The 22,809-nt window shown below is 53.2% G+C and overlaps 1 protein-coding gene across 1 annotated transcript in view; it reads right to left on the reverse strand.

Annotated features, from left to right (window-relative positions):
* Positions 1-22,809, reverse strand: part of LOC142486030 (zinc finger FYVE domain-containing protein 1-like) — a 64,116-nt gene that overhangs the window by 40,703 nt on the left and 604 nt on the right. Inside the window, exons 1-2 of the mRNA XM_075584687.1 lie at positions 22,781-22,809; positions 21,419-21,423 (exon numbers count right to left, since the gene is read on the reverse strand). The exon at positions 22,781-22,809 is cut by the window's right edge and continues 604 nt beyond it. Coding sequence (XP_075440802.1) covers positions 21,419-21,423; positions 22,781-22,809 — 34 coding nt within the window. The remainder of the gene's footprint in view (positions 1-21,418; positions 21,424-22,780) is intronic.

Raw genomic sequence — 22,809 nt, forward strand, 5'->3', positions numbered from 1 at the left:
ACCTGCACAGCAGGGAACTGGTTACTGCACACACCTTACCACCTGCACAGCAGGGAACTGGTTACTGCACACACCTTACCACCTGCACAGCAGGGAACTGGTTACTGCACACACCTTACCACCTGCACAGCAGGGAACTGGTTACTGCACACACCTTACCACCTGCACAGCAGGGAACCGGTTACTGCACACACCTTACCACCTGCACAGCAGGGAACTGGTTACTGCACACACCTTACCACCTGCACAGCAGGGAACTGGTTACTGCACACACCTTACCACCTGCAATGCAGGGAACTGGTTACTGCACACACCTTACCACCTGCACAGCAGGGAACTGGTTACTGCACACACCTTACCACCTGCAAAGCAGGGAACTGGTTACTGCACACACCTTACCACCTGCAAAGCAGGGAACTGGTTACTGCACACACCTTACCACCTGCACAGCAGGGAACTGGCTACTGCACACACCTTACCACCTGCACAGCAGGGAACTGGCTACTGCACACACCCTTACCACCTGCACAGCAGGAACTGGTTACTGCACACACCTTACCACCTGCACAGCAGGGAACTGGTTACTGCACACACCTTACCACCTGCACAGCAGGGAACTGGTTACTGCACACACCTTACCACCTGCACAGCAGGGAACTGGTTACTGCACACACCTTACCACCTGCACAGCAGGGAACTGGTTACTGCACACACCTTACCACCTGCAATGCAGGGAACTGGTTACTGCACACACCTTACCACCTGCAATGCAGGGAACTGGTTACTGCACACACCTTACCACCTGCACAGCAGGGAACTGGTTACTGCACACACCTTACCACCTGCAATGCAGGGAACTGGTTACTGCACACACCTTACCACCTGCACAACAGGGAACTGGTTACTGCACACACCTTACCACCGGCACAGCAGGGAACTGGTTACTGCACACACCTTACCACCGGCAAAGCAGGGAACTGGTTACTGCACACACCTTACCACCGGCAAAGCAGGGAACTGGTTACTGCACACACCTTACCACCTGCACAGCAGGGAACTGGTTACTGCACACACCTTACCACCTGCACAGCAGGGAACTGGTTACTGCACACACCTTACCACCTGCACAGCAGGGAACTGGTTACTGCACACACCTTACCACCTGCAAAGCAGGGAACTGGTTACTGCACACACCTTAGCACCTGCACAGCAGGGAACTGGTTACTGCACACACCTTATCACCTGCACAGCAGGGAACTGGTTACTGCACACACCTTACCACCTGCACAGCAGGGAACTGGTTACTGCACACACCTTACCACCTGCACAGCAGGGAAACTGGTTACTGCACACACCTTACCACCTGACAGCAGGGAACTGGCTACTGCACACACCTTACCACATGCACAGCAGGGAACTGGTTACTGCACACACCTTACCACATGCACAGCAGGGAACTGGTTACTGCACACACCTTACCACCTGCACAGCAGGGAACTGGTTACTGCACACACCTTACCACCTGCAAAGCAGGGAACTGGTTACTGCACACACCTTAGCACCTGCACAGCAGGGAACTGGTTACTGCACACACCTTATCACCTGCACAGCAGGGAACTGGTTACTGCACACACCTTACCACCTGCACAGCAGGGAACTGGTTACTGCACACACCTTACCACCTGCAAAGCAGGGAACTGGTTACTGCACACACCTTATCACCTGCACTGCAGGGAACTGGTTACTGCACACACCTTACCACCTGCACAGCAGGGAACTGGTTACTGCACACACCTTACCACCTGCACAGCAGGGAACTGGTTACTGCACACACCTTATCACCTGCACAGCAGGGAACTGGTTACTGCACACACCTTACCACCTGCACAGCAGGGAACTGGTTACTGCACACACCTTACCACCTGCACAGCAGGGAACTGGTTACTGCACACACCTTACCACCTGCACAGCAGGGAACTGGTTACTGCACACACCTTACCACCTGCAATGCAGGGAACTGGTTACTGCACACACCTTACCACCTGCACAACAGGGAACTGGTTACTGCACACACCTTACCACCTGCAATGCAGGGAACTGGTTACTGCACACACCTTACCACCTGCAAAGCAGGGAACTGGTTACTGCACACACCTTACCACCTGCACAGCAGGGAACTGGTTACTGCACACACCTTACCACCTGCACTGCAGGGAACTGGTTACTGCACACACCTTAGCACCTGCACAGCAGGGAACTGGTTACTGCACACACCTTACCACCTGCAATGCAGGGAACTGGTTACTGCACACACCTTACCACCTGCACAGCAGGGAACTGGTTACTGCACACACCTTACCACCTGCACAACAGGGAACTGGTTACTGCACACACCTTACCACCGGCAAAGCAGGGAACTGGTTACTGCACACACCTTACCACCGGCAAAGCAGGGAACTGGTTACTGCACACACCTTACCACCGGCAAAGCAGGGAACTGGTTACTGCACACACCTTACCACCTGCACAACAGGGAACTGGTTACTGCACACACCTTACCACCGGCAAAGCAGGGAACTGGTTACTGCACACACCTTACCACCTGCACAGCAGGGAACTGGTTACTGCACACACCTTAACACCTGCACAGCAGGGAACTGGTTACTGCACACACCTTACCACCTGCACAACAGGGAACTGGTTACTGCACACACCTTACCACCTGCACAGCAGGGAACTGGTTACTGCACACACCTTACCACCTGCAATGCAGGGAACTGGTTACTGCACACACCTTACCACCTGCACAACAGGGAACTGGTTACTGCACACACCTTACCACCGGCAAAGCAGGGAACTGGTTACTGCACACACCTTACCACCGGCAAAGCAGGGAACTGGTTACTGCACACACCTTACCACCTGCACAACAGGGAACTGGTTACTGCACACACCTTACCACCGGCAAAGCAGGGATCTGGTTACTGCACACACCTTAACACCTGCACAGCAGGGAACTGGTTACTGCACACACCTTACCACATGCACAGCAGGGAACTGGTTACTGCACACACCTTACCACCTGCACAGCAGGGAACTGGTTACTGCACACACCTTACCACCTGCACAGCAGGGAACTGGTTACTGCACACACCTTACCACCTGCACAGCAGGGAACTGGTTACTGCACACACCTTACCACCTGCACAGCAGGGAACTGGTTACTGCACACACCTTACCACCTGCACAGCAGGGAACTGGTTACTGCACACACCTTACCACCTGCACAGCAGGGAACTGGTTACTGCACACACCTTACCACCTGCACAGCAGGGAACTGGTTACTGCACACACCTTACCACCTGCACAGCAGGGAACTGGTTACTGCACACACCTTACCACCTGCACAGCAGGGAACTGGTTACTGCACACACCTTACCACCTGCACAGCAGGGAACTGGTTACTGCACACACCTTACCACCTGCACAGCAGGGAACTGGTTACTGCACACACCTTACCACATGCACAGCAGGGAACTGGTTACTGCACACACCTTACCACATGCACAGCAGGGAACTGGTTACTGCACACACCTTACCACCTGCACAGCAGGGAACTGGTTACTGCACACACCTTACCACCTGCACAGCAGGGAACTGGTTACTGCACACACCTTACCACCTGCACAGCAGGGAACTGGTTACTGCACACACCTTACCACCTGCAAAGCAGGGAACTGGTTACTGCACACACCTTACCACCTGCAAAGCAGGGAACTGGTTACTGCACACACCTTACCACCTGCACAACAGGGAACTGGTTACTGCACACACCTTACCACCTGCACAGCAGGGAACTGGTTACTGCACACACCTTACCACCTGCAAAGCAGGGAACTGGTTACTGCACACACCTTACCACCTGCACAGCAGGGAACTGGTTACTGCACACACCTTACCACCTGCACAGCAGGGAACTGGTTACTGCACACACCTTACCACCTGCAAAGCAGGGAACTGGTTACTGCACACACCTTACCACCTGCAAAGCAGGGAACTGGTTACTGCACACACCTTACCACCTGCACAGCAGGGAACTGGTTACTGCACACACCTTACCACCTGCACAGCAGGGAACTGGTTACTGCACACACCTTACCACCTGCACAGCAGGGAACTGGTTACTGCACACACCTTACCACCTGCACAGCAGGGAACTGGTTACTGCACACACCTTACCACCTGCAAAGCAGGGAACTGGTTACTGCACACACCTTACCACCTGCACAGCATGGAACTGGTTACTGCACACACCTTACCACCTGCACAGCAGGGAACTGGTTACTGCACACACCTTACCACCTGCAAAGCAGGGAACTGGTTACTGCACACACCTTACCACCTGCACAGCAGGGAACTGGTTACTGCACACACCTTACCACCTGCACAGCAGGGAACTGGTTACTGCACACACCTTACCACCTGCACAGCAGGGAACTGGTTACTGCACACACCTTACCACCTGCACAGCAGGGGACTGGATAATGCACTCATCTTACTATCTGCCAGGCAGGGAGACGGTTATATTACACACCTTATTCCCTACAAGACAGGGAACTGGCTACTGCACACACCTTACCACCTGCACAGCAGGGAACTGGTTACTGCACACACCTTACCACCTGCACAGCAGGGAACTGGTTACTGCACACACCTTACCACCGGCACAGCAGGGAACTGGTTACTGCACACACCTTACCACCGGCACAGCAGGGAACTGGTTACTGCACACACCTTACCACCTGCACAGCAGGGAACTGGTTACTGCACACACCTTACCACCGGCACAGCAGGGAACTGGTTACTGCACACACCTTACCACCTGCACAGCAGGGAACTGGTTACTGCACACACCTTACCACCTGCACAGCAGGGAACTGGTTACTGCACACACCTTACCACCGGCACAGCAGGGAACTGGTTACTGCACACACCTTACCACCTGCACAGCAGGGAACTGGTTACTGCACACACCTTACCACCTGCAATGCAGGGAACTGGTTACTGCACACACCTTACCACCTGCACAGCAGGGAACTGGTTACTGCACACACCTTACCACCTGCACAGCAGGGAACTGGTTACTGCACACACCTTACCACCTGCACAGCAGGGAACTGGCTACTGCACACACCTTACCACCTGCACAGCAGGGAACTGGTTACTGCACACACCTTACCACCTGCACAGCAGGGAACTGGTTACTGCACACACCTTACCACCTGCACAGCAGGGAACTGGTTACTGCACACACCTTACCACCTGCACAGCAGGGAACTGGTTACTGCACACACCTTACCACCTGCACAGCAGGGCACTGGCTACTGCACACACCTTACCACCTGCACAGCAGGGAACTGGTTACTGCACACACCTTACCACCTGCACAGCAGGGAACTGGTTACTGCACACACCTTACCACCTGCACAGCAGGGAACTGGTTACTGCACACACCTTACCACCTGCAAAGCAGGGAACTGGTTACTGCACACACCTTACCACCTGCAAAGCAGGGAACTGGTTACTGCACACACCTTACCACCTGCACAGCAGGGAACTGGCTACTGCACACACCTTACCACCTGCACAGCAGGGAACTGGTTACTGCACACACCTTACCACCTGCAAAGCAGGGAACTGGTTACTGCACACACCTTACCACCTGCACAGCAGGGAACTGGTTACTGCACACACCTTACCACCTGCACAGCAGGGAACTGGTTACTGCACACACCTTACCACCTGCACAGCAGGGAACTGGTTACTGCACACACCTTACCACCTGCACAGCAGGGAACTGGTTACTGCACACACCTTACCACCTGCACAGCAGGGAACTGGTTACTGCACACACCTTACCACATGCACAGCAGGGAACTGGTTACTGCACACACCTTACCACCTGCACAACAGGGAACTGGTTACTGCACACACCTTACCACCTGCACAGCAGGGAACCGGTTACTGCACACACCTTACCACCTGCACAGCAGGGCACTGGTTACTGCACACACCTTACCACCTGCACAACAGGGAACTGGTTACTGCACACACCTTACCACCTGCACAGCAGGGAACTGGTTACTGCACACACCTTACCACCTGCACAGCAGGGAACTGGTTACTGCACACACCTTACCACCTGCACAGCAGGGAACTGGTTACTGCACACACCTTACCACCTGCACAACAGGGAACTGGTTACTGCACACACCTTACCAACTGCACAGCAGGGAACTGGTTACTGCACACACCTTACCACCTGCACAGCAGGGAACTGGTTACTGCACACACCTTACCACCTGCACAGCAGGGAACTGGTTACTGAACACACCTTACCAACTGCACAGCAGGGAACTGGTTACTGCACACACCTTACCACCTGCACAGCAGGGAACTGGTTACTGCACACACCTTACCACATGCACAGCAGGGAACTGGTTACTGCACACACCTTACCACCTGCACAACAGGGAACCGGTTACTGCACACACCTTACCACCTGCACAGCAGGGAACCGGTTACTGCACACACCTTACCACCTGCACAGCAGGGAACTGGTTACTGCACACACCTTACCACCTGCACAGCAGGGAACTGGTTACTGCACACACCTTACCACCTGCACAGCAGGGAACTGGTTACTGCACACACCTTACCACCTGCACAGCAGGGAACCGGTTACTGCACACACCTTACCACCTGCACAGCAGGGAACTGGTTACTGCACACACCTTACCACCTGCACAGCAGGGAACTGGTTACTGCACACACCTTACCACCTGCAAAGCAGGGAACTGGTTACTGCACACACCTTACCACCTGCACTGCATGGAACTGGTTACTGCACACACCTTACCACCTGCACAGCAGGGAACCGGTTACTGCACACACCTTACCACCTGCACAGCAGGGAACCGGTTACTGCACACACCTTACCACCTGCAATGCAGGGAACTGGTTACTGCACACACCTTACCACCTGCAATGCAGGGAACTGGTTACTGCACACACCTTACCACCTGCACAGCAGGGAACTGGTTACTGCACACACCTTACCACCTGCACAGCAGGGAACTGGCTACTGCACACACCTTACCACCTGCAAAGCAGGGAACTGGTTACTGCACACACCTTACCACCTGCACAGCAGGGAACTGGTTACTGCACACACCTTACCACCTGCACAGCAGGGAACTGGTTACTGCACACACCTTACCACCTGCACAGCAGGGAACTGGTTACTGCACACACCTTACCACCTGCACAGCAGGGAACTGGCTACTGCACACACCTTACCACCTGCAAAGCAGGGAACTGGTTACTGCACACACCTTACCACCTGCACAGCAGGGAACTGGTTACTGCACACACCTTACCACCTGCACAGCAGGGAACTGGTTACTGCACACACCTTACCACCTGCACAGCAGGGAACTGGTTACTGCACACACCTTACCACCTGCACAGCAGGGAACTGGTTACTGCACACACCTTACCACCTGCACAGCAGGGAACTGGTTACTGCACACACCTTACCACCTGCAAAGCAGGGAACTGGTTACTGCACACACCTTACCACCTGCACAGCAGGGAACTGGCTACTGCACACACCTTACCACCTGCACAGCAGGGAACTGGTTACTGCACACACCTTACCACCTGCACAGCAGGGAACTGGTTACTGCACACACCTTACCACCTGCACAGCAGGGAACTGGTTACTGCACACACCTTACCACCTGCACAGCAGGGAACTGGTTACTGCACACACCTTACCACCTGCACAGCAGGGAACTGGTTACTGCACACACCTTACCACCTGCACAGCAGGGAACTGGTTACTGCACACACCTTACCACCTGCAATGCAGGGAACTGGTTACTGCACACACCTTACCACCTGCACAACAGGGAACTGGTTACTGCACACACCTTACCACCGGCAAAGCAGGGAACTGGTTACTGCACACACCTTACCACATGCACAGCAGGGAACTGGTTACTGCACACACCTTACCACATGCACAGCAGGGAACTGGTTACTGCACACACCTTACCACCTGCACAGCAGGGAACTGGTTACTGCACACACCTTACCACCTGCAAAGCAGGGAACTGGTTACTGCACACACCTTACCACATGCACAGCAGGGAACTGGTTACTGCACACACCTTAGCACCTGCACAGCAGGGAACTGGTTACTGCACACACCTTACCACCTGCACAGCAGGGAACTGGTTACTGCACACACCTTACCACCTGCACAGCAGGGAACTGGTTACTGCACACACCTTACCACCTGCAAAGCAGGGAACTGGTTACTGCACACACCTTATCACCTGCACAGCAGGGAACTGGTTACTGCACACACCTTACCACCTGCAAAGCAGGGAACTGGTTACTGCACACACCTTACCACCTGCACAGCAGGGAACTGGTTACTGCACACACCTTACCACCTGCAAAGCAGGGAACTGGTTACTGCACACACCTTACCACCTGCACAGCAGGGAACTGGTTACTGCACACACCTTACCACCTGCACAGCAGGGAACTGGCTACTGCACACACCTTACCACCTGCACAGCAGGGAACTGGTTACTGCACACACCTTACCACCTGCACAGCAGGGAACTGGTTACTGCACACACCTTACCACCTGCACAGCAGGGAACTGGTTACTGCACACACCTTACCACCTGCAAAGCAGGGAACTGGCTACTGCACACACCTTACCACCTGCACAGCAGGGAACTGGTTACTGCACACACCTTACCACCTGCACAGCAGGGAACTGGTTACTGCACACACCTTACCACCTGCACAGCAGGGAACTGGTTACTGCACACACCTTACCACCTGCACAGCAGGGAACTGGTTACTGCACACACCTTACCACCTGCACAGCAGGGAACTGGTTACTGCACACACCTTACCACCTGCACAGCAGGGAACTGGTTACTGCACACACCTTACCACCTGCACAGCAGGGAACTGGTTACTGCACACACCTTACCACCTGCACAGCAGGGAACTGGTTACTGCACACACCTTACCACCTGCACAGCAGGGAACTGGTTACTGCACACACCTTACCACCTGCACAGCAGGGAACTGGTTACTGCACACACCTTACCACCTGCACATCAGGAACTGGTTACTGCACACACCTTACCACCTGCAAAGCAGGGAACTGGTTACTGCACACACCTTACCACCGCAAAGCAGGGAACTGGTTACTGCACACACCTTACCACCTGCAAAGCAGGGAACTGGTTACTGCACACACCTTACCACCGGCAAAGCAGGGAACTGGTTACTGCACACACCTTACCACCTGCACAGCAGGGAACTGGTTACTGCACACACCTTACCACCTGCACAACAGGGAACTGGTTACTGCACACACCTTACCACCTGCAAAGCAGGGAACTGGTTACTGCACACACCTTACCACCTGCACAGCAGGGAACTGGCTACTGCACACACCTTACCACCTGCAAAGCAGGGAACTGGTTACTGCACACACCTTACCACCTGCACAACAGGGAACTGGTTACTGCACACACCTTACCACCGGCAAAGCAGGGAACTGGTTACTGCACACACCTTACCACCGGCAAAGCAGGGAACTGGTTACTGCACACACCTTACCACATGCACAGCAGGGAACTGGTTACTGCACACACCTTACCACCTGCACAGCAGGGAACTGGTTACTGCACACACCTTACCACCTGCAAAGCAGGGAACTGGTTACTGCACACACCTTAGCACCTGCACAGCAGGGAACTGGTTACTGCACACACCTTATCACCTGCACAGCAGGGAACTGGTTACTGCACACACCTTACCACCTGCACAGCAGGGAACTGGTTACTGCACACACCTTACCACCTGCACAGCAGGGAACTGGTTACTGCACACACCTTACCACCTGCACAGCAGGGAACTGGTTACTGCACACACCTTACCACCTGCAAAGCAGGGAACTGGTTACTGCACACACCTTACCACCTGCACAGCAGGGAACTGGTTACTGCACACACCTTACCACCTGCACAGCAGGGAACTGGTTACTGCACACACCTTACCACCTGCACAGCAGGGAACTGGTTACTGCACACACCTTACCACCTGCACAGCAGGGAACTGGTTACTGCACACACCTTACCACCTGCACAGCAGGGAACTGGTTACTGCACACACCTTACCACCTGCACAGCAGGGAACTGGCTACTGCACACACCTTACCACCTGCACAGCAGGGAACTGGTTACTGCACACACCTTACCACCTACACAGCAGGGAACTGGTTACTGCACACACCTTACCACATGCACAGCAGGGAACTGGTTACTGCACACACCTTACCACCTGCACAGCAGGGAACTGGTTACTGCACACACCTTACCACCTGCACAGCAGGGAACTGGTTACTGCACACACCTTACCACCTGCACAGCAGGGAACTGGTTACTGCACACACCTTACCACCTGCACAGCAGGGAACTGGTTACTGCACACACCTTACCACCTGCACAGCAGGGAACTGGTTACTGCACACACCTTACCACCTGCACAGCAGGGAACTGGTTACTGCACACACCTTACCACCTGCACAGCAGGGAACTGGTTACTGCACACACCTTACCACCTGCACAGCAGGGAACTGGTTACTGCACACACCTTACCACATGCAATGCAGGGAACTGGTTACTGCACACACCTTACCACCTGCACAGCAGGGAACTGGTTACTGCACACACCTTACCACCTGCACAGCAGGGCACTGGTTATTGCACACACCTTACCACCTGCACAGCAGGGAACTGGTTACTGCACACACCTTACCACATGCACAGCAGGGAACTGGTTATTGCACACACCTTACCACCTGCACAGCAGGGAACTGGCTACTGCACACACCTTACCACCTGCACAGCAGGGAACTGGCTACTGCACACACCTTACCACCTGCACAGCAGGGCACTGGTTATTGCACACACCTTACCACCTGCACAGCAGGGAACTGGTTACTGCACACACCTTACCACATGCACAGCAGGGAACTGGTTATTGCACACACCTTACCACCTGCACAGCAGGGAACTGGTTACTGCACACACCTTACCACCTGCACAGCAGGGAACTGGTTACTGCACACACCTTACCACCTGCACAGCAGGGAACTGGTTACTGCACACACCTTACCACCTGCAAAGCAGGGAACTGGCTACTGCACACACCTTACCACCGGCACAGCAGGGAACTGGTTACTGCACACACCTTACCACCTGCACAGCAGGGAACTGGCTACTGCACACACCTTACCACCTGCACAGCAGGGAACTGGTTACTGCACACACCTTACCACCTGCACAGCAGGGAACTGGTTACTGCACACACCTTACCACCTGCAAAGCAGGGAACTGGTTACTGCACACACCTTACCACCTGCAAAGCAGGGAACTGGTTACTGCACACACCTTACCACCTGCACAGCAGGGAACTGGTTACTGCACACACCTTACCACCTGCACAGCAGGGAACTGGCTACTGCACACACCTTACCACCTGCACAGCAGGGAACTGGTTACTGCACACACCTTACCACCTGCACAGCAGGGAACTGGTTACTGCACACACCTTAACACCTGCACAGCAGGGAACTGGTTACTGCACACACACCTTACCACCTGCACAGCAGGGAACTGGTTACTGCACACACCTTACCACCGGCACAGCAGGGAACCGGTTACTGCACACACCTTACCACCTGCAAAGCAGGGAACTGGTTACTGCACACACCTTACCACCTGCACAGCAGGGAACCGGTTACTGCACACACCTTACCACCTGCACAGCAGGGAACTGGTTACTGCACACACCTTACCACCTGCACAGCAGGGAACTGGTTACTGCACACACCTTACCACCTGCAATGCAGGGAACTGGTTACTGCACACACCTTACCACCTGCACAGCAGGGAACTGGTTACTGCACACACCTTACCACCTGCAAAGCAGGGAACTGGTTACTGCACACACCTTACCACCTGCAAAGCAGGGAACTGGTTACTGCACACACCTTACCACCTGCACAGCAGGGAACTGGCTACTGCACACACCTTACCACCTGCACAGCAGGGAACTGGCTACTGCACACACCTTACCACCTGCACAGCAGGGAACTGGTTACTGCACACACCTTACCACCTGCACAGCAGGGAACTGGTTACTGCACACACCTTACCACCTGCACAGCAGGGAACTGGTTACTGCACACACCTTACCACCTGCACAGCAGGGAACTGGTTACTGCACACACCTTACCACCTGCACAGCAGGGAACTGGTTACTGCACACACCTTACCACCTGCAATGCAGGGAACTGGTTACTGCACACACCTTACCACCTGCACAGCAGGGAACTGGTTACTGCACACACCTTACCACCTGCACAACAGGGAACTGGTTACTGCACACACCTTACCACCTGCAATGCAGGGAACTGGTTACTGCACACACCTTACCACCTGCACAGCAGGGAACTGGTTACTGCACACACCTTACCACCTGCAATGCAGGGAACTGGTTACTGCACACACCTTACCACCTGCACAACAGGGAACTGGTTACTGCACACACCTTACCACCGGCACAGCAGGGAACTGGTTACTGCACACACCTTACCACCGGCAAAGCAGGGAACTGGTTACTGCACACACCTTACCACCGGCAAAGCAGGGAACTGGTTACTGCACACACCTTACCACCTGCACAGCAGGGAACTGGTTACTGCACACACCTTACCACCTGCACAGCAGGGAACTGGTTACTGCACACACCTTACCACCTGCACAGCAGGGAACTGGTTACTGCACACACCTTACCACCTGCAAAGCAGGGAACTGGTTACTGCACACACCTTAGCACCTGCACAGCAGGGAACTGGTTACTGCACACACCTTATCACCTGCACAGCAGGGAACTGGTTACTGCACACACCTTACCACCTGCACAGCAGGGAACTGGTTACTGCACACACCTTACCACCTGCACAGCAGGGAACTGGTTACTGCACACACCTTACCACCTGCACAGCAGGGAACTGGCTACTGCACACACCTTACCACATGCACAGCAGGGAACTGGTTACTGCACACACCTTACCACATGCACAGCAGGGAACTGGTTACTGCACACACCTTACCACCTGCACAGCAGGGAACTGGTTACTGCACACACCTTACCACCTGCAAAGCAGGGAACTGGTTACTGCACACACCTTAGCACCTGCACAGCAGGGAACTGGTTACTGCACACACCTTATCACCTGCACAGCAGGGAACTGGTTACTGCACACACCTTACCACCTGCACAGCAGGGAACTGGTTACTGCACACACCTTACCACCTGCACAGCAGGGAACTGGCTACTGCACACACCTTACCACCTGCACAGCAGGGAACTGGTTACTGCACACACCTTACCACCTGCACAGCAGGGAACTGGTTACTGCACACACCTTACCACCTGCAAAGCAGGGAACTGGTTACTGCACACACCTTATCACCTGCACTGCAGGGAACTGGTTACTGCACACACCTTACCACCTGCACAGCAGGGAACTGGTTACTGCACACACCTTACCACCTGCACAGCAGGGAACTGGTTACTGCACACACCTTATCACCTGCACAGCAGGGAACTGGTTACTGCACACACCTTACCACCTGCACAGCAGGGAACTGGTTACTGCACACACCTTACCACCTGCACAGCAGGGAACTGGTTACTGCACACACCTTACCACCTGCACAGCAGGGAACTGGTTACTGCACACACCTTACCACCTGCAATGCAGGGAACTGGTTACTGCACACACCTTACCACCTGCACAACAGGGAACTGGTTACTGCACACACCTTACCACCTGCAATGCAGGGAACTGGTTACTGCACACACCTTACCACCTGCAAAGCAGGGAACTGGTTACTGCACACACCTTACCACCTGCACAGCAGGGAACTGGTTACTGCACACACCTTACCACCTGCACTGCAGGGAACTGGTTACTGCACACACCTTAGCACCTGCACAGCAGGGAACTGGTTACTGCACACACCTTACCACCTGCAATGCAGGGAACTGGTTACTGCACACACCTTACCACCTGCACAGCAGGGAACTGGTTACTGCACACACCTTACCACCTGCAATGCAGGGAACTGGTTACTGCACACACCTTACCACCTGCACAACAGGGAACTGGTTACTGCACACACCTTACCACCGGCAAAGCAGGGAACTGGTTACTGCACACACCTTAACACCTGCACAGCAGGGAACTGGTTACTGCACACACCTTACCACCTGCACTGCATGGAACTGGTTACTGCACACACCTTACCACCGGCAAAGCAGGGAACTGGTTACTGCACACACCTTACCACCGGCAAAGCAGGGAACTGGTTACTGCACACACCTTACCACCTGCACAACAGGGAACTGGTTACTGCACACACCTTACCACCGGCAAAGCAGGGAACTGGTTACTGCACACACCTTAACACCTGCACAGCAGGGAACTGGTTACTGCACACACCTTACCACCTGCACAACAGGGAACTGGTTACTGCACACACCTTACCACCTGCACAGCAGGGAACTGGTTACTGCACACACCTTACCACCTGCAATGCAGGGAACTGGTTACTGCACACACCTTACCACCTGCACAACAGGGAACTGGTTACTGCACACACCTTACCACCGGCAAAGCAGGGAACTGGTTACTGCACACACCTTACCACCGGCAAAGCAGGGAACTGGTTACTGCACACACCTTACCACCTGCACAACAGGGAACTGGTTACTGCACACACCTTACCACCGGCAAAGCAGGGAACTGGTTACTGCACACACCTTAACACCTGCACAGCAGGGAACTGGTTACTGCACACACCTTACCACATGCACAGCAGGGAACTGGTTACTGCACACACCTTACCACCTGCACAGCAGGGAACTGGTTACTGCACACACCTTACCACCTGCACAGCAGGGAACTGGTTACTGCACACACCTTACCACCTGCACAGCAGGGAACTGGTTACTGCACACACCTTACCACCTGCACAGCAGGGAACTGGTTACTGCACACACCTTACCACCTGCACAGCAGGGAACTGGTTACTGCACACACCTTACCACCTGCAATGCAGGGAACTGGTTACTGCACACACCTTACCACCTGCACAGCAGGGAACTGGTTACTGCACACACCTTACCACCTGCACAGCAGGGAACTGGTTACTGCACACACCTTACCACCTGCAATGCAGGGAACTGGTTACTGCACACACCTTACCACCTGCACAGCAGGGAACTGGTTACTGCACACACCTTACCACCGGCAAAGCAGGGAACTGGTTACTGCACACACCTTACCACATGCACAGCAGGGAACTGGTTACTGCACACACCTTACCACATGCACAGCAGGGAACTGGTTACTGCACACACCTTACCACCTGCACAGCAGGGAACTGGTTACTGCACACACCTTACCACCTGCACAGCAGGGAACTGGTTACTGCACACACCTTACCACCTGCACAGCAGGGAACTGGTTACTGCACACACCTTACCACCTGCAAAGCAGGGAACTGGTTACTGCACACACCTTACCACCTGCAAAGCAGGGAACTGGTTACTGCACACACCTTACCACCTGCACAACAGGGAACTGGTTACTGCACACACCTTACCACCTGCACAGCAGGGAACTGGTTACTGCACACACCTTACCACCTGCAAAGCAGGGAACTGGTTACTGCACACACCTTACCACCTGCACAGCAGGGAACTGGTTACTGCACACACCTTACCACCTGCACAGCAGGGAACTGGTTACTGCACACACCTTACCACCTGCAAAGCAGGGAACTGGTTACTGCACACACCTTACCACCTGCAAAGCAGGGAACTGGTTACTGCACACACCTTACCACCTGCACAGCAGGGAACTGGTTACTGCACACACCTTACCACCTGCACAGCAGGGAACTGGTTACTGCACACACCTTACCACCTGCACAGCAGGGAACTGGTTACTGCACACACCTTACCACCTGCACAGCAGGGAACTGGTTACTGCACACACCTTACCACCTGCAAAGCAGGGAACTGGTTACTGCACACACCTTACCACCTGCACAGCATGGAACTGGTTACTGCACACACCTTACCACCTGCACAGCAGGGAACTGGTTACTGCACACACCTTACCACCTGCAAAGCAGGGAACTGGTTACTGCACACACCTTACCACCTGCACAGCAGGGAACTGGTTACTGCACACACCTTACCACCTGCACAGCAGGGAACTGGTTACTGCACACACCTTACCACCTGCACAGCAGGGAACTGGTTACTGCACACACCTTACCACCTGCAAAGCAGGGAACTGGTTACTGCACACACCTTACCACCTGCACAGCAGGGAACTGGTTACTGCACACACCTTACCACCTGCACAGCAGGGAACTGGTTACTGCACACACCTTACCACCTGCACAGCAGGGAACTGGTTACTGCACACACCTTACCACCTGCACAGCAGGGAACTGGTTACTGCACACACCTTACCACCTGCAAAGCAGGGAACTGGTTACTGCACACACCTTACCACCTGCACAGCAGTGAACTGGTTACTGCACACACCTTACCACCTGCACAGCAGGGAACTTGTTACTGCACACACCTTACCACATGCACAGCAGGGAACTGGTTACTGCACACACCTTACCACCTGCACAGCAGGGAACTGGTTACTGCACACACCTTACCACCTGCACAGCAGGGAACTGGTTACTGCACACACCTTACCACCTGCACAGCAGGGAACTGGTTACTGCACACACCTTACCACCTGCAAAGCAGGGAACTGGTTACTGCACACACCTTACCACCTGCACAGCAGGGAACTGGTTACTGCACACACCTTACCACCTGCACAGCAGGGAACTGGTTACTGCACACACCTTACCACCTGCAAAGCAGGGAACTGGTTACTGCACACACCTTACCACCTGCACAGCAGGGAACTGGTTACTGCACACACCTTACCACCTGCACAGCAGGGAACTGGTTACTGCACACACCTTACCACCTGCACAGCAGGGAACTGGTTACTGCACACACCTTACCACCTGCACAGCAGGGAACTGGTTACTGCACACACCTTACCACCTGCAAAGCAGGGAACTGGTTACTGCACACACCTTACCACCTGCACAGCAGGGAACTGGTTACTGCACACACCTTACCACCTGCACAGCAGGGAACTGGTTACTGCACACACCTTACCACCTGCACAGCAGGGAACTGGTTACTGCACACACCTTACCACCTGCACAGCAGGGAACTGGCTACTGCACACACCTTACCACCTGCACAGCAGGGAACTGGTTACTGCACACACCTTACCACCTGCACAGCAGGGAACTGGTTACTGCACACACCTTACCACCTGCACAGCAGGGAACTGGTTACTGCACACACCTTACCACCTGCACAGCAGGGAACTGGTTACTGCACACACCTTACCACCTGCAAAGCAGGGAACTGGTTACTGCACACACCTTACCACCTACAAAGCAGGGAACTGGTTACTGCACACACCTTACCACCTGCACAGCAGGGAACTGGTTACTGCACACACCTTACCACCTGCACAGCAGGGAACTGGTTACTGCACACACCTTACCACCTGCACACCAGGGAACTGGTTACTGCACACACCTTACCACCGGCACAGCAGGGAACTGGTTACTGCACACACCTTACCACCTGCACAGCAGGGAACTGGTTACTGCACACACCTTACCACCTGCACAGCAGGGAACTGGTTACTGCACACACCTTACCACCTGCACAGCAGGGAACTGGTTACTGCACACACCTTACCACCTGCAAAGCAGGGAACTGGTTACTGCACACACCTTACCACCTGCAAAGCAGGGAACTGGTTACTGCACACACCTTACCACCTGCACAGCAGGGAACTGGTTACTGCACACACCTTACCACCTGCACAGCAGGGAACTGGCTACTGCACACACCTTACCACCGGCACAGCAGGGAACTGGTTACTGCACACACCTTACCACCGGCACAGCAGGGAACTGGTTACTGCACACACCTTACCACCTGCACAGCAGGGAACTGGTTACTGCACACACCTTACCACCTGCACAGCAGGGAACTGGTTACTGCACACACCTTACCACCTGCACAGCAGGGAACTGGTTACTGCACACACCTTACCACCTGCACAGCAGGGAACTGGTTACTGCACACACCTTACCACCTGCACAGCAGGGAACTGGCTACTGCACACACCTTACCACCTGCACAGCAGGGAACTGGTTACTGCACACACCTTACCACCTGCACAGCAGGGAACTGGTTACTGCACACACCTTACCACCTGCACAGCAGGGAACTGGTTACTGCACACACCTTACCACCTGCAAAGCAGGGAACTGGCTACTGCACACACCTTACCACCGGCACAGCAGGGAACTGGTTACTGCACACACCTTACCACCTGCACAGCAGGGAACTGGTTACTGCACACACCTTACCACCTGCACAGCAGGGAACTGGTTACTGCACACACCTTACCACCTGCACAGCAGGGAACTGGTTACTGCACACACCTTACCACCTGCACAGCAGGGAACTGGTTACTGCACACACCTTACCACCTGCACAGCAGGGAACTGGCTACTGCACACACCTTACCACCTGCACAGCAGGGAACTGGTTACTGCACACACCTTACCACCTGCAAAGCAGGGAACTGGCTACTGCACACACCTTACCACCGGCACAGCAGGGAACTGGTTACTGCACACACCTTACCACCTGCACAGCAGGGAACTGGCTACTGCACACACCTTACCACCGGCACAGCAGGGAACTGGTTACTGCACAAACCTTACCACCTGCACAGCAGGGAACTGGTTACTGCACACACCTTACCACCTGCACAGCAGGGAACTGGTTACTGCACAAACCTTACCACGTGCACAGCAGGGAACTGGTTACTGCACACACCTTACCACCTGCACAGCAGGGAACTGGTTACTGCACACACCTTACCACCTGCACAGCAGGGAACTGGTTACTGCACACACCTTACCACCTGCACAGCAGGGAACTGGCTACTGCACACACCTTACCACCTGCACAGCAGGGAACTGGTTACTGCACACACCTTACCACCTGCACAGCAGGGAACTGGTTACTGCACACACCTTACCACCTGCACAGCAGGGAACTGGTTACTGCACACACCTTACCACCTGCACAGCAGGGAACTGGTTACTGCACACACCTTACCACCTGCACAGCAGGGAACTGGCTACTGCACACACCTTACCACCTGCACAGCAGGGAACTGGTTACTGCACACACCTTACCACCTGCACAGCAGGGAACTGGTTACTGCACACACCTTACCACCTGCACAGCAGGGAACTGGTTACTGCACACACCTTACCACCTGCACAGCAGGGAACTGGTTACTGCACACACCTTACCACCTGCACAGCAGGGAACTGGCTACTGCACACACCTTACCACCTGCACAGCAGGGAACTGGTTACTGCACACACCTTACCACCTGCACAGCAGGGAACTGGTTACTGCACACACCTTACCACCTGCACAGCAGGGAACTGGTTACTGCACACACCTTACCACCGGCACAGCAGGGAACTGGTTACTGCACACACCTTACCACCGGCACAGCAGGGAACTGGTTACTGCACACACCTTACCACCTGCACAGCAGGGAACTGGTTACTGCACACACCTTACCACCTGCACAGCAGGGAACTGGTTACTGCACACACCTTACCACCTGCAAAGCAGGGAACTGGCTACTGCACACACCTTACCACCGGCACAGCAGGGAACTGGTTACTGCACACACCTTACCACCTGCACAGCAGGGAACTGGCTACTGCACACACCTTACCACCGGCACAGCAGGGAACTGGTTACTGCACAAACCTTACCACCTGCACAGCAGGGAACTGGTTACTGCACACACCTTACCACCTGCACAGCAGGGAACTGGTTACTGCACACACCTTACCACCTGCACAGCAGGGAACTGGTTACTGCACACACCTTACCACCTGCACAGCAGGGAACTGGTTACTGCACACACCTTACCACCTGCACAGCAGGGAACTGGTTACTGCACACACCTTACCACCTGCACAGCAGGGAACTGGCTACTGCACACACCTTACCACCTGCACTGCAGGGAACTGGTTACTGCACACACCTTACCACCTGCACTGCAGGGAACTGGTTACTGCACACACCTTACCACCTGCACAGCAGGGAACTGGTTACTGCACACACCTTACCACCTGCACAGCAGGGAACTGGTTACTGCACACACCTTACCACCTGCACAGCAGGGAACTGGTTACTGCACACACCTTACCACCTGCACAGCAGGGAACTGGTTACTGCACACACCTTACCACCTGCACAACAGGGAACTGGTTACTGCACACACCTTACCACCTGCAAAGCAGGGAACTGGTTACTGCACACACCTTACCACCTGCACAGTAGGGAACTGGTTACTGCACACACCTTACCACCTGCACAGCAGGGAACTGGTTACTGCACACACCTTACCACCTGCACTGCAGGGAACTGGTTACTGCACACACCTTACCACCTGCACAACAGGGAACTGGTTACTGCACACACCTTACCACCTGCACTGCAGGGAACTGGTTACTGCACACACCTTACCACCTGCACAACAGGGAACCTGTTACTCCATACTGCCTGCAAGACCAGGAACTGGTTACTGCAAGCAGCTTACTACCTGCCAGATAGGGATCCTTGTTAAAATGAACATGAAGTAAAAGGTGACACTGTTGCTCATTTGCATGTCATTTCCCAGAATCCCTGGTTGCACTGTATGCTAAGAGATAATGGTGAATGGCAGGGTTGCAGACCTGTCTGAGACATGTGAATGTGCTCCCATGTGGTATTTTTATTTGCTGTATTACATTATATATCTCTATATAAATAAAATAAACTCAGTGAGTTTGTACAATTTCAAATCCTTACTTAACTTATATGGGTGTACGTACGTAGGATGATCGACGGGCACTATAGATGACTAGGAACATATAAAGAGAAAAGATTGCCCACAGCACTCCAAAGTACAAAATCGAGTCCTTTATTTGGTCCATCAAAATACAAAAAAAGGTGGAAGAGTCTGGACGATGATTTGGGGCCAGGCCGACCCTCTGCCAAGCTCCTTACACTACTTCGGAGCGCTGTGGGCAATTTCTTCTCTGTTTATATATATGTCTGTATAGATATTGATGTGTACGGTTATACGTATGGATATGTGTTCTTGCGTATGTGTTCACGCTTACGTACAGCATGTATGTATGTGTGTGTGTGTGTGTATACGGAAATGTGTGTGTGTGTATATAAGACAAAAGTACCGGACACCCTGGGGTCCAAAAGGTGGATTTTTAAATGGTGCATTAGAGCTAAATTTGTATTGATGAGAATGAGTGCGCTGCTCTTCTATATCTTCTGCACAAGCGAACATCCATCAGCTTTAGGAGTGCAGATTCACTACAGCAATTATATATCTATATAATAACATTGGAAAGTTCAGGCACTCACACGAGTTAGAAAATTAAACAAAATAGTAATTTATTTAATCATTAACGTTTCGGCTTATACAAAACGAGGATTAAATAAATTACTAATTTGTATAGTTTTCTTACTCCTGTGAGAGCCTGAATCTGTCACTTTTTTGATTATTCAATTTGGCTTCAGATGCACCCAGGCAAGTTCCTCTGGCTGTGCGTGCTGATATATATATATAGAGACAGTGAATCCCAGCACTTCTCCATTGAGCTATCAATACATGGGAAAATAAATATACATAGTGAAAACTAAATCTGTTAGAAAAAGGAGACTTTTGGTTACATCATTTGATCAAATAATGATAAGCCTGCTAACCAACATCAAGGTAAGTCTCAGTAGCAGGTCCCTATGCTGAATGTATACTAATGTAAAATAGTGGTGCCCGCTAGGAGCTGCTGCTAAGGATTTAATTCGGTCCAACATAAAATGTAAGCATATATATATATATATATATATATATTCAGAGCACTTCTCCGTGTAGGGAGCATGCAGCTTGTGAAAACATTGGCCTTACATTTGTGAAAAACAGACAGTGAATATATATATATATATATATATATATATATATATATATATATATATATATATATATATATATATAAACACACATATACATATACAGTGTTCGACAAACCTATACATTTGCTCGCCCCGGGCGAGTGGATTTAACCCCCGGGCGAGTAAATATTGGCCCAAGCAGCACACGTCTGGTACTAGGTGGCGAGTAGATTTTTTGGTGATTTGTCAACCACTGCGTGTATATATATATATATATATATATATATATATATATACACACACACACACACACACACACACACGTCAATAGCAAGCTTAACCCATCACAATAGGGATCTAAGATCAGTCTGAGACCCTGAGACCCAGGGTTTCCGATATACCCTCCTCCCGCACGTTCTCCCCCCCCCCCCCTCCTCACTGTGCCCAGCAACTCCGTCCGAGATGTCT

Source organism: Ascaphus truei, unplaced genomic scaffold (assembly GCF_040206685.1).
Source record: "Ascaphus truei isolate aAscTru1 unplaced genomic scaffold, aAscTru1.hap1 HAP1_SCAFFOLD_713, whole genome shotgun sequence".
NCBI lineage: Eukaryota > Metazoa > Chordata > Amphibia > Anura > Ascaphidae > Ascaphus > Ascaphus truei.